The 13,731-nt window shown below is 41.0% G+C and overlaps 1 protein-coding gene across 1 annotated transcript in view; it reads left to right on the plus strand.

The window, feature by feature from the left end:
- Nucleotides 1–11,430, plus strand: part of LRRIQ3 (leucine rich repeats and IQ motif containing 3) — a 37,558-nt gene extending 26,128 nt beyond the window's left edge. The window contains 6 exon segments of the mRNA XM_075615812.1: nt 3,840–3,955; nt 3,958–4,023; nt 4,026–4,175; nt 4,177–4,503; nt 4,505–4,560; nt 9,798–11,430. Of these exon segments, the coding sequence (XP_075471927.1) occupies nt 3,840–3,955; nt 3,958–4,023; nt 4,026–4,175; nt 4,177–4,503; nt 4,505–4,560; nt 9,798–10,002 (920 nt within the window). The 3' untranslated portion in view covers nt 10,003–11,430.
- Nucleotides 11,431–13,731: the final 2,301 nt, after the last annotated feature.

Consider the following 13,731-nt stretch of genomic DNA (forward strand, 5'->3'; position numbering starts at 1 on the left):
AATACCAAGAAGTGATCTCCTTGAATACAAACAGAAGGAGACAAGCGACAGGGTACCTTTGGTGGTCACCTATAACCCATACCTAGGAGCCCTACGCAAGATCGCCAGGAAACTACAACCAATCCTCCAGGAAGATACAAGACTGCAACAGGTCTTCCCTGAAGCACCCTTATTATCATACAGACAACCCCATAATCTCAAGAATATTATGGTGAGGAGTAAAGTATTCAGTAGTACAACTGAATGCGGGACAAAACCATGCCAGGACCCAAGATGCAAAACCTGCGCAATGCTCTACACAGCGGACACAATACAAATACCACACAGGAATCGGGAATACAAAATCAGAGGAAGGTTCGCCTGTTCCTCCAGCAATGTCGTGTACCTCATCATGTGCATGAAATGCCCAGGGGGCTGCTATTACATAGGTGAGACAGGGCAGGGGCTAAACAAGAGAATGAACCTGCACCGCCACAGCATCACACGCGGAACAAGTACATTTCTTGAAAATTAAAGCCTATTCCTGTTAGGGAAACTAACTCACTTCTTGAGCCCTTACTAACAGGGCAGCCAGCTAATCTGGTCATGCCCAAAACATGCTACACAAAGGATAACCGATACGTATAAGAATAAATTCGTATCTGTTTTGCCGCTCCAGTAGCAAACAGGAACACGGTTCCGGGGAGCAGGCTGTGTCCAGCCTCGCAGCGATCTTGATCTTTATCCTGGGTTGGGGTCCCAGCTGGTCCCAGCAGCCTAGCTCCTCGCAGGACTGGGGGACCAGAGCAATAGCAACGGCTTCCCAGCCGGAAGAGAGTTCTCTCCACCTTCCTGTGGAAAAACAAGCTCACTTTGTGTGTGTCACTTCCTGCTTTAAAACCTGCAGCCTCTCAGGCCTCCTGCTTAATTAGGCTGCAGGTGTGCTTCTTTCTGTCTGAGGAGATTAACACTCTGTGAACTGGCTGCAGCGTCTCTCCATTCACTATTCCAGCCTACTGAGTCAGTGACTCTGTCACAATATATATATATATATATATATATATATATATATATATATATATATATATATATTGTATACATATATGGCATGCAGTCAGTCTAAGGTTCTTATATATACAGCTCAACCCCGTTATTACGCGATCAGTTACAACATGACTTCGCATATAACGCAATACAAGCGTGGCTCCCAATTTTTGTAGTTAGGAATACTTTACACCACGATTATTGGTATCTTAAATACTTTATTGTACAATGCATACAATTGTACATTATTTCTAATGCGATCTTTTTATAACGCAATGTGACTCTATGGATCCCAAGCACAGCGTTATATGGGGGTTGAGCTGTATTTAAAAAAAGAAATATATATATATTAAATATATATATAATAAGGATATGATACCGTTCTGAACTAACTCAGGAATAAGTTGGTGAAAATTGTATTGGTACAAGGCACAGAAATACCAACGTTTCGGTCCCCAAACGGGACCTTCCTCGGGGTATATTGTTCATTCTTGTGGGCAATGTTAATATGGTCTCAGTTACAATAGGTTCAATCCTTCTGAGGGAGATCTATGAGGGAGTTTTTTTTGGTTTGTTTTCTGCATTAGTGTCAGACTCCCAAAGATACGTGCTATGTCTAAAGAGCCTTTATAATCAAATGTATTCTCTCTGCTCACTTTGCCATTGGGTAACCAGCATTATGGCAATATGAGATGTCATTATTCAGTATTTTAGTTGGTAGTTAGTCTTATCAAATATAACATTCTATTCAAATAGAGCAAATAATATATATATATATATATATATATATTACAGAGTAGTTAGATCTAAAATTATTCATATAAAGTGAAATGTATATTTTTATAAAAAGCAGCTGAGACTGTCCTCTTCATTCATACCTCATACCTCATTCATACCTCTGGGGGACACTGTGTTTAATCTATAGATCCTAAATGCTTCTCTACACTGTAATAATTTCATTTGACCACCTTGTTGTTTTTTGGGTACACATTCCACTATTAAGATATCTTAATTGTGTCGAGCTGTTTTAAAGTGTCTTGCTACAGGGGAATCTGGTTTGTTTGTTAGAATGCCTCTTTTATGTTCATATAATCTTTCTTTAATTGGTCTTTTAGTTTGACCTACATATCATTTTCCACAAGGGCATTTTAAAGCGTATACAACAAAAGCAGTATCACGCGTTGCAAAATACTTGAAAGGAATTGCTTGACCAGTCTGTGGATGATTAACGGACTCTCCCTTCATTATATTACTACGATGGCCACAATGTAAGCATGGATATGTGCCAGGTTCTGCTATAAAGAGTCTCTCTTGGGGTTGTTTAATGTCTGCTCTTACTAAATAATTTCCAACGCTTCTGCCACGTCTGCAGGCGAATAATGGCCTTTCCTTAAATAGTTTACCAAAAGTTGAATCTCTATGTATAACTGTCCAATGTTTCAGGATAATATTCGTTATCTTTTTGGAAAGTACATTGTAAGTAGAAACCATTGGAATTCTTTTATCTAACTGTGGTTCTCTAATTGATGGAACACAAAATGGACAAACAGCACCACTTAAAGAACAAATAAAGTGCTGTGGGTGCGGTGGACCTCAGGGAGGGACCCCTGAATCCCCTAATTAAAATATGTATATTTGTATATGTATAAAAGGGGTATCTCACACTCCTAAAGGAGTTCTCCTTGTGTACATACAGTAGCATGCTCTAATTGATGGTTTAAGCAATGTGTCTCTTGAAATATGACTTGCTTTTTATCTTTAAGTATATTCAAACTCTTTTGTTTGTATCAAATTTTTAGGATTTATTTTTGTTTGTTGGCATTATCATTATAGCCAGTTAAGGCAGAGGTTCGCAGCTCCAGTCCCCCTCCCCCCAACAGGTCAGGTTTTAAGGATATCCCAGCTTAAGCACTGAGCCACCTGTGCTGAAGCAGGAAGCCACTGATTGAGCCACCTGGGCTGGAGCAGGGATATCATTAGAACCTGACCTGTCTTGAGGACTGGAGTTGAGAACCCCTGAGTTAAGGTATTACAAATTCTACGCGTGTGAATAAATTGTCTATATGGTAATCCACCAATTATATTTCTTAGATGCTAGCTATTTGCTAAAAATAAATTATTTATATCAGGGGTTTTTGTATATACTGTACGTCTGTATGTAGTGCTACGTCTTCTATTTCTTTAGAGACTAATACATCCAAAAAGTGAATTTTATTGAAATCATAATTCAATGGAAATGTAATTGTGGGATGTATAGTGGTAACATCTTTTATCATATTTAACAATTCTATTTTGGAACCCTTCCAAATAAAGAATATGTCGTCAATATACCTTCCCCAATTAAAGATTTGGGAACTATATTTTTGATTACTAAGAGTGTATTTTCCATTTCATACATTACATACAAGCTTAAATATGGTGATAACATGATAGAATACCTAAGGTAGAAGGCCTGGTCCAGAGATCTTTTTAGTCGTAAATAAGACAAATGACAAAACATGTTAGTTTAAGTCTCTACCTGTCCACATGAAGAAATGAACACTTTGTATCCCTATATGTCAATTTAACATTTCTCATATTTCAGCAAATATAAATATCGCTTGTGAGCACAGTCACATGTGTAAGACAGGTCTGCAACTTTGCTTTGCAGCATTATCTCTTAGCATTATACAACAAAAAACAAGGCAGCGCTAAAACAAGGCAGCGCTAATAATAAAAAGACCAGCAGTTCTGAGCAATTCTCAATATTAAGAGTGGGCCACTTATGGCAAACTCATATGAATTTGCATCCTTTTTTCTTATTTGAATCCTTTTAGACCCTGAGGAGCCAATCCTGGAAGAAGAGGAGGATACACAATTTAGACTTTTGGGATTGAAAGTCGCTGTTCATGAGTCGGACCCTTGGAAAAACATGCTGATATCTCGGCGAAAGAGTCCGCAAGAGATATTCGGCATTCTATTCAACAATTTCATTCAACTGCTCGGACCAAATCAGAACCAGCGCATCATGTACAGACCCGATTAAAAAAGAGAGATTTTGTGTTGAAACCAGTGACTCTGTAAAGCTCTTACCATTTTGTATGGTTGACAGAGCTTATGAAAGCAGGCAAAGATATGATATCCAAGTTCAAAAAAATTATTTGGTTATGCAAAAAACACTCAAATGAAAAGCAAGCAAAATGTAATATTGAAGATTTCCTAGAGGAAAAAAGGAAACGCGCCTTGATTAAAAATGAAAAGGATTCTTTTAAAGTTCATCAAAGTGTCCAACGTAATCAGTTGAGTAACTTCAAGTTAGTGGAGAAAGCTAAGCAGAGGTATAGAGACTTTTGTCAGGAGAAGAACCAGAAAGCAGCTGAGAATGTATTAGTCCAAAAATTTAACACGCAACACACATCTGTGACAAAGGCTCTGCTAAAACATGATAGCATGATGAGAAGTGATGCGGAGACGAAGGAAAAGTACAGAGTTCTGCAGAATGGGGAAAGAAGAGAAAGAAAGACAGACAGAATTAGCTAAATGTCTGAAGGACTGCAGGTACAATAGAAATTCACTTTTAGAGCTGCATTGTAAATCGCAGCCTATTTTAAGCCAGTGCCATTTTATCATGTTTTAAAATGTATATTATTTTTAAAATCTTGAAGTTCTGCAAACCATTGGTATTTTTTGCTTTTCAAACAATCACAGGACAGGAAAGTATTCTTTGAAAATGTACAGCCTACTTGAGGAACAGTGCACAACATCAAACTTAAAAATAACCAATAAGTTAGAATTGAATTTCTCTCTCTCTCTCTCTCTCTCTCTCTCTCTCTCTCTCTCTCTCTCTCTCTCTCTCTCTCTCTCTCTCTCTCTCTCTCTCTCTCTCTCTCCTCTCTCTCTCTCTCTCTCTCTCTCCCTCTCTCTCTCTCTCTCTCTCTCTCTCTTTTTCTCTCTTTTTCTTTTTCTCCCTTTCTCTCTTTCTCTCTCTTTTTCTCTCTCTTTTTCTCTCTCTCTCTTTTTCATTTAGGCTCTTATTCAAAAAGCTCCAAAGTCAATGCCAGTTTTTGTACAATTGCAGTACGATTGACCATATCAGATTCTTTTCAGCAAGGCCCCCTAACCTTAGTTTAGTATTTTGCGGACTTTAAACTGTGAAACATGCTGTGAATTTTGGATAACAATGCTTACTGATACTGTAGTTTGTTTGGGGCACACACAAAGATAGTGCCATAGAGCCATATTGGGGCAGGGCCATAACATTTGAGATGGAACACACAATGTACTATAAAACTGGGATGTAACATATACAGTAGCCTGACCTTCACTCACGAAAAAGCAATGTTTTTTTTATTGTAAATGAAATGTTATGTTTTTACTTCATTTCTGTGCTGTCATGCTATAACCCCGTTTTTTCTGGGGGGGGAGCGCAGGGGTTGCAGAATCCCCGCGCTCTTCCCCAAGGCATTTAAATTAAATGCCGGGGGATCGCGTGAGGCCTCAGCAACTTCCCTTACCTTGATTCAGATGGCTGGTGTGACACGTTGCCATGGCAACGTGGCATCAAACGACGCCGCGGGCTCACGTGATGTGACATCGCATGACCCGCGGCATCATTTGACACATAGTCGCCATGGCAACGCAGCGTCAAATGACATCGCGGGGTGACGTCACATGACCCCGCAGGGTCATTTGAGGGGGGCGCAAGCAGTGGGGAAGGGCACACAGGGGCGCAGGATAAAAAGTTTGCGCACCCCTGCATAACCCATGTTTTGGTCTATACTACTTGTATATTTCTATTTATATAGCATTAACAGTGTATGCAGAAATTTTCAAAATGACAATACAGGCAAAATAAAGTGCAAATAATGGGCATACTGTAAGAGCAGTGAATAAATGATAACACAAGCAATGGGGCCCTGCCTTGATGAGTTTACAATCTCTGGTATATTGGGAGATTTACAGACCTAGGAGTAAAAGTGCATTTATTATTGAAAGTGCAAGTCAGGGAGGTCAGGTGCATCTGGATTCAGTAGTATAGGCATTCATAATTTAATGAAATGCTTCTTGTAAGAAGTTAGTTTTAAACTGGGATTTAATTGAGCGGAAGAGAGTTCCATAGGTAGGGAGAGATGAGGGGGAAAGTTTGACGTGAGAAGGCTGCAGAGGTAAAAGGTGCAAAGATGAGAGATCCTTTGGTTGAGGTGAATCAGGGTGTAACGAGAGATTAGAGTTGAGATATACAGAGGTAAAGGGAAGGAGGAGAATTGTGTAGTTTATACAGATATTAATAGGAAGCTAACAGAGATTCCAGGAGGTCAGAAGCACATACACGTCTAGAAGAGTAGGACATGATTCAAGCAGCAGCCTTTTCAATGCATTGTAAGGGAGACGTGTAAGGGAGACGTGTGTGCGAGGCAGGGAGGCCACATCAAGTAATATTGCAATGATCAATCCCGGAGAGAATGAGAGCATGCCTTTGGCCACATCCATAGCAAGGGCGACGGGGTGAGCGCCAAAAGAAAAATCTGGAAGGCAATATGCACGGCCATAGAGAGTGCGACGGGGCGACTGATACAATTTTGTCGTGCGACGGCCGGGTCACATGCGCGGTTCAGCCAATGAGGGCGAACCGCTCATGTGATGTCACGGGCGCGCCTTCGGCACACCCCCCGCCACGCAATCCTACAGGCCACGGATCGCTTCTCATACAGGCGCACGTGACATCATGCGCACGCCTGTGCTATATCCAAGGCCTTAGTGTTTTAGTAGTCGAGAAAACAGAAGAATGGGCGTGTCTCTGCAATGTTGCAGAGGAAGAGACTGCAAGATTTAGTAACAGTGTTTCTACGAGGAGAGCAAGAGAGGGAGGAGTCAAATATAACCTCCAGGCAACATATTTGCAAGACTGGGTGGATTGTAGTGTTATTGACTGTAATAGTGAAGGGCGCAATGGCAAACGCAGTGCCAAATTATGCTGTGGGTTCACGTGATGTCATTTGATGCTTAATACCAGGTTGGGGGGGGGACGCGAGCTGTGGGGGAGAGCAGACAAGAGGGCGCAAGGGAAAAAGTTTGCGCACCCCTGTGGTAGAGGTTGAGGAGAAGAGCAGCTGAGATACAGTACTTCTTCCTCGGTAACTGGAGAAAGAGGAGGTTTAAGAAGGTGAGCTATGGAAAGAATAGGGTATTGCTCTGCAGACAGCTCCTACCTGCCTGTGAAATAATCAGCAAAGTCTTGCTGTGTATTAGAAGAAGTTAAACACGTAGTGGGAGGCCAAAGAAGTGACTCAATGACAGAGAAGAGGTGGTGTGGGCTAGGTTTGTGCATGTTTATCAGAGCTCTGCTTGGCAACAAAGAGGAAAACACGACAGTAGAAATTTGTAGTGCAGAAAATCTGCATACTGAGTAACCCATCAGTAGCTACCTTCCTCATTAATGCAGTATTCCAATATATTTCAATATTTTTTAATAGATTACAGTCTAAAATGAGGAAAGGTCATTACAAAATAGCCTGTTATCTTTGACTGTTGTGCAGTAAATGGCATTAGTGAATTGTGCAATAGCCTAAGGGAGTTGTTTAGCTGCAAAACTGGAGCAATTCCAGTGCAAAAAATAGCTTTATACAGTATTTATTAAAGCACCTCAAAAGAAAAAAGAGGGGCGCAACATAGCAAAAAGTAAATTCTTTATATATTTAAAACAATAATATTGCATCAATGCATGAAATAAAAACAAAGATATTGCCTGATATGAAGGAGTGCTGCTGGTATGCCTGATGTGGGGATTAAACTCCTTCCTAATGATAGTCTCTTGGGTCCTTTGGTCGAGGGGGGGGGGCGATGTTGTGCACCAGATGTAGCTCCTGCGCCCGGAGTGTCCGCCCCCTGGGGTTTCCCTCAGTGGAGTACTTCTCCTGGCTGTGGCGGATGGCGTCCTCTTCTCCTCTACTTGGTCGGAAGGAATTTTAAAATAACAAAACGCATGCGAGAACGAAAGTCGACCACGCATGTGCAAGCGGCACTCATCACTCACGCACGCGCGGTCGGCATTTGGTGTCCACTTTTTTAAAAACGGGTGTATGGTAACTTTACTTTCTACAATACGTGGAGAGTTACCTGTAAACAAACATGAACACACCTGAAACACCTGGAAAATATTCTCATTTTAATAATTGCGTATCCTCCCTCTACCCGTTTCCCTCTCCGTAAACCCATATTTCAGGGTCTTGATGGGAGTAGCACCACTACTTAGTACAGTATGACTTCACTTACGTCACGTTAAATCTCTGCGTTAACCGTAACAGGCTTATGTGGATAGGTGTTATTACGGTGAACACCTCTTTTGCATATAAGTATCACTAACGTCTGGTATAGTTGATACTATGCTCTTTTTGGCCGAAAACAGGACTTAACGTGTATCTTCACAGCTCAAGAAGGTAATGTTAAGGCATCATGTCCTGTTAAACGATCTGAGCAGAGCTCTCTGCATCTGAGCCAACGAGAGAAACACTTACCTCCAATGTAGGTTATCACATTACAATCCCATTTTAACTGCCTTCCATATTAACCCTTTGGGTGCCCACAGATGTAGTTACTACGACATGGGGTCTGGCACTCCAGGGGCCCTGTGATGTAGTAGCTACATCATATTCTAATTGCTCGTTTTGTGTAGGGGATACCGTGTTCTGCGCTCCTGTGGCGTGCAGAACGCGATCTTACAGGAAGAGGAGACTCAAGTAAAATGGTAGTTAACTCAGGATCAAGGTGCGATAACTCATATTGGAGGTTATTGAATCCCAGTGTATATACGGAAATTGGTTCTCACTGCACGTACACTAACACTTACCATTTGAAAAGCTTCATTTGACCATTGTAGAAACATCCATATGTATCAGTATGTCATCAGTAGCCCCATCCTACAGGGCACAGCATGTGATACACAGTGTAATTAACTTAATGTAGCAATCTCATCCATATTAACTTCTCCGCCTTTTTTCTTTCTTTAAACCTACTACTGAAGGTTTCTTCCCAAAACTCCATAGTTGGCAAAATAGATCGCAGTTTGTGAAATGTTACAAGTTTAAAGACCGTCCATGATCATTAAAAAAAATACAACATGACCAAAAACGTTCTTGCCGTCTAGTCCGCCAGTCCGGTCTGATGGTGTGCACATAACTACAGTAGTAAATCATCATAACAGAAAAATAGCAGTACTGCACACCTAATATATCATGTACAAAAATATACTTGTGATTACCACCGGTGCACCTGGGTCAGGGAAATCTGTGAAAAAATCCTAGACTACACTATAAAAAGAAAGATCCAAGGCTCTACGGGTTTGAAAAGGTATTATAACTAAGCACAACGTTTCAACTTTCTCTCAGGTCTTTTTCCATACCAGTCACTTGAAAAAGACCTGAGAGAAAGTCGAAACGTTGTGCTTAGTTATAATACCTTTTCAAAATCGTAGAGCCTTGGATCTTTCTTTTTATACTACAGTAGTAAAGACATCAGCATTATTTGGAAATAGTAGGTTGGCAAAATACGGTGGTAAATATGTTTGAAAACGGCTACTTCTGTTTTTGGAATGAGCGTCAACCAGGAGAGTTAGGGACAATCCTTTATGAGAGATAGAAATGAGGCAGAAGGTGAGGAGTGCAAGTCACCATCTTTCATCATTCGTGTTTCTCATAACACATTCTTGTTTCAAGGAAAAAAAACTGTTTCAAAAGCATAACTGTAAGAAGAGAAATGATTAAATACCATTAACATAGCTTTTCCTTTTGATTTTTCAGGCAGCTGGGGCTACAGATACAAACCGCATCAGAAAAGGTTGTTCTTGGTTCTCTTGTCCTTCACAAAGCTAATGATAGATTGCTGCAAGCCCGGACACACGTAGCAACTATGAAAGGTCCTCCGGTCACCGTGAAACCTATGTTCAAGATACCAGTAAATCAGCCTGTTTCCAAGGAAACACATCTAAAACATTTAAGTGTTTAAAATAATTGTAAACAAAAGTTCAGTGGTACAAAATGTCACAAAGTGTTTCCTTTAGTCCTGGGGAAAAACAGATGGTTGTGATATCTAGCAATAAATTCTGCACATTACTGGTCGTACTAAAAACCCCCACAGTTCAGCTCTGGGGGACCCGCTGGTTCCATTTCTGTAAAACAAAGTAGGTACATTTGGCGGGATTGCGACTTTATAAAGGCACAACATTCTTCCCCAGTTATTTTATTTTTAATTTCCAATGTACCCTTAGCGATGTGTATTAATACAGAATTTACCCTAATTCTGTAATCAGATGTAGTTTATGCTATACTGTATGTCAAAGCCTCATGGTTTATTGAACACATAAAAAGTGGAAAGAAATGCAGAAATGTAAACATCCCGTTATCACGTCTCCACCCCAAAATCCTTCCATCGTTTTCTATAACTTTTCCCCTTTATTGATGCAGCAAGCACTACGTCAATGCAATTCAAAGGGTACGTTTTCCAAGATAAAAGATTTGAAAATAATAATAAAAATATACAGTATGAAGTCTGATTTATTTTTGCAGTGTGATCACAATTTATCCTTATCTTTATATATGCATCACCAAGTGCTCAGAGAAAGTAGGTTTCTAATGCAATATTGAGGTAAAATCGATGCAAATAGTGTCATTTTCATCTCGCTTCACAAATCCGCAATGTATCAAGCAGATTGCTACTTTTACCTGTATGTATCATTGCGATTTAGGGAGTGTTAGTAGGAGAATTAACATGACGCACATATTGTAATGACATGGTTGGTGTGACTGTGCCACCACTTCTTCAAACTACAATATATAACAAACAATAACTCCCCAAAGTTTAAGGTCATCTCACATTCTGACTTCTTTAATTTGATATAACCAAAATAAGGTGCAAAGCATCACAACACACTTTCTCGGCTTTAAAATTGCCCTAATGTATAACCCCCCCCTACATTCTTACATCACAACAGCATCAGGCAGCTGAAAGAGCTTCTTAAAACATGGGCACCGAGTAAGTGAAACAGTGACAAATTGTAAAAACAACAATAAACTCATTAAAACATCCAAAAACTAGCGGAATTATTCTGGAAAATTAAATAAGAAGCCAAAAAGGAAATATCTTATTGAAAACTCAGACCAAAAGCTGAGTAACACATTACATACAATACAATGCTTCTGTCCCCAACCCAAGCAGACGTAGACTTCACATCTTCGGTGCCGCGGCCGCTTGCAGTCACGTGACAGACGCCTGGATCCCCGTAGCGCTATCACAGCAGACACTGTCTCTGGCGCCATGGACTTTTGCTTGTTCGTCCACGGTGCTGGAGACGGTGAGTCTTATTACATCTTTACCTGTAACCAATCAAACATCAAAATAACAACAACAATTCGTGTTGCATATTTTACTGTAAATGAAATATGTGATTAGTGGCCATTTAGGTTTGAAGATGCTAAACCAGATCTAGTTGGCACCCCTTTTTATAGGAAGGAGATGTAGGTTCAACCATCTTCAATATCAGTTCAAAAAAACAATTTTCGGCTAAAGTGGTCCTAGAATCCGGTGGTAACCCTTTGTGTGCAAACATAGCTGCTTTTCTGAGTTTATATGGTATGCATGTTAAATTATACTATTTTATCGGGCATATGCATACATTTTTATACATGATACCATGACTCCGTGTCACGATGATCACACAGAACATTGGGTTGGTAATCTTACATTTCTTGACTCGTCATGGAAGACGGCAGAGACCAAAACTAAAGCTGTCTCATTTTATTCTGGTCGGTAACTGTTACATACGCCTATAACATTTATTATCTCTTACTGTGCATGCAATGTCTTGTATATAATGTATAACCCTGCTCACTTAATGTAACTATGTATTTGTAACCATGTATGTGTCATCATAATGCTGTGCCCAGGACATGCTTGAAAACGAGAGGTGACTCTCACTGTGTTACTTCCTGGTAAAACATTTTATAAATAAATAAATTAGGTATAAACTATACATTTTAATAGTATTAAAATAGTAATTCCCTAAAACCCAGAATAGAAATCAAATACATTTAGATGGACCACACAGCCTACTGATGTGAACTTAGTAAATTAAATTAACCTCAGTAGATATGCAAATAAAACATTCAGACAGTAGTAGTAGGAATGATCCAATCCCCTGCTCAAAGCAAAAAGAAACACTTTCCTAGAGATGGACCAGTTCCTTTGAGCCGTTGATTAGTCTAAAAAAGGAAGGGGTGGGCTATCCATAACAAATAAACCGAGTTAACAACTTTAAGGCACCAAGTAATTGGAGTGTTGTACTGGCAACAGGACTAGAACCCACAACCTCTGCTGCTCTGGGCATCAACTCTAGCAGCGTGAGCTAAACCAGCTGATGGTTAGCGCTGCTGCCACTGATTTACCAAATCTCAAAGGGATATCTGTGTTGTTGAAGTTTGATCAGGATTGTAACCTTGGAAAGACTTCAAGCACAAAGTAATATCTGCACTGAGAGCTCTGAGTTACTGAAGCCAGGTGAGATGAAATGAAACACAGGTTTTCTGACACCAGGTAAAGCCCAGCAAATAAAGCCGATGCAGAGAGAAAGTAATATAGCAAAGGAACCCGGTGACTTGAGTAAGTACTTTTAATCTCATGTTGTGTCTGACACCAGTACACCATTCCAGTCATTAGGTACCTTAGGCTAAGTCCTCGGCGGTGGCTGCTGCACACACACCTGGCGTCTTGGCGGCGCGTGCACAGCTTTAAACCGCAACCTGCAGTGCTGGAGCTGCAGGGGAAAAGATGGGGGGGGTGAGGAGGGTGATGGGGGAATGGCCATGACATCACCAAGCTGGTTCACCATCATTGGCTGAACTGCCGGGGCGGCGTGGCCAGCCCTCCGTTGCCAGTTCTGAATACAATTTCCTAGTATTCAGAAAGTCTGGTCATGCATTGCGGTGGCATAATGCGCACCAGGATAGCTAGTGGGGGCGGCCCCTTGAGAGGCGGTTCTTTTCCCTGCAGCGCATGGCACCGGGGACCTGGCCTTAGGCATCTCAACTCTGTATAGTTGTTATGGACAGCCTTTTAGGAAGTGTGGGGTGTGACTCATTTAAATACACTTTGCATAGCTATTAGCATATCTCCCAGGGCACCTCAGGTGTGCTCCTTTTTCCACATAGGCGTTTCTCCCTAATTTATTTGGAGCGAGGTTTGGGGGGTCCTCCTCCCCCCAATCCACAGATGGATCTTGTTGTGCAGATCAGATTTAGCCTAAAAAAAATACAGGAAAATGTACAGATTGGATTGTGATAGGTTTGCCCATCTCTACATGTAGTTGCCGTAAGGAGTGAATGGCACGTATCTCTGGTGTATTAGCTTAATAACTGAATGTGACATAGTGGTGTTTTAGAATCTCACCTCATTCACCTTATTTGCCCAAACTCACCTTCTTCCAGATTGTAGATGAGCTATTTTCTTGAGCAGGGACTTACCACATCCCCCAGGCTCCTGTCACCTCCTATCAGGATGGAGGAAACTGCCCCGTCTCCTAGCATCTGCCCTGCTGTCTCCCTGCTCTGGGAGATGGTGGGAATCCCGTGGCCCCTTTTGATCCTGTCACGGATCCCCGGTTGGGAAACACTGTACTAGAGATACTCGCCATTCACTGTATTAAGGCAACTATAGTTTGTTACTTTCTGGTGAGAGAAGGGG

Source organism: Ascaphus truei, chromosome 10 (assembly GCF_040206685.1).
Source record: "Ascaphus truei isolate aAscTru1 chromosome 10, aAscTru1.hap1, whole genome shotgun sequence".
Taxonomy (NCBI): domain Eukaryota; kingdom Metazoa; phylum Chordata; class Amphibia; order Anura; family Ascaphidae; genus Ascaphus; species Ascaphus truei.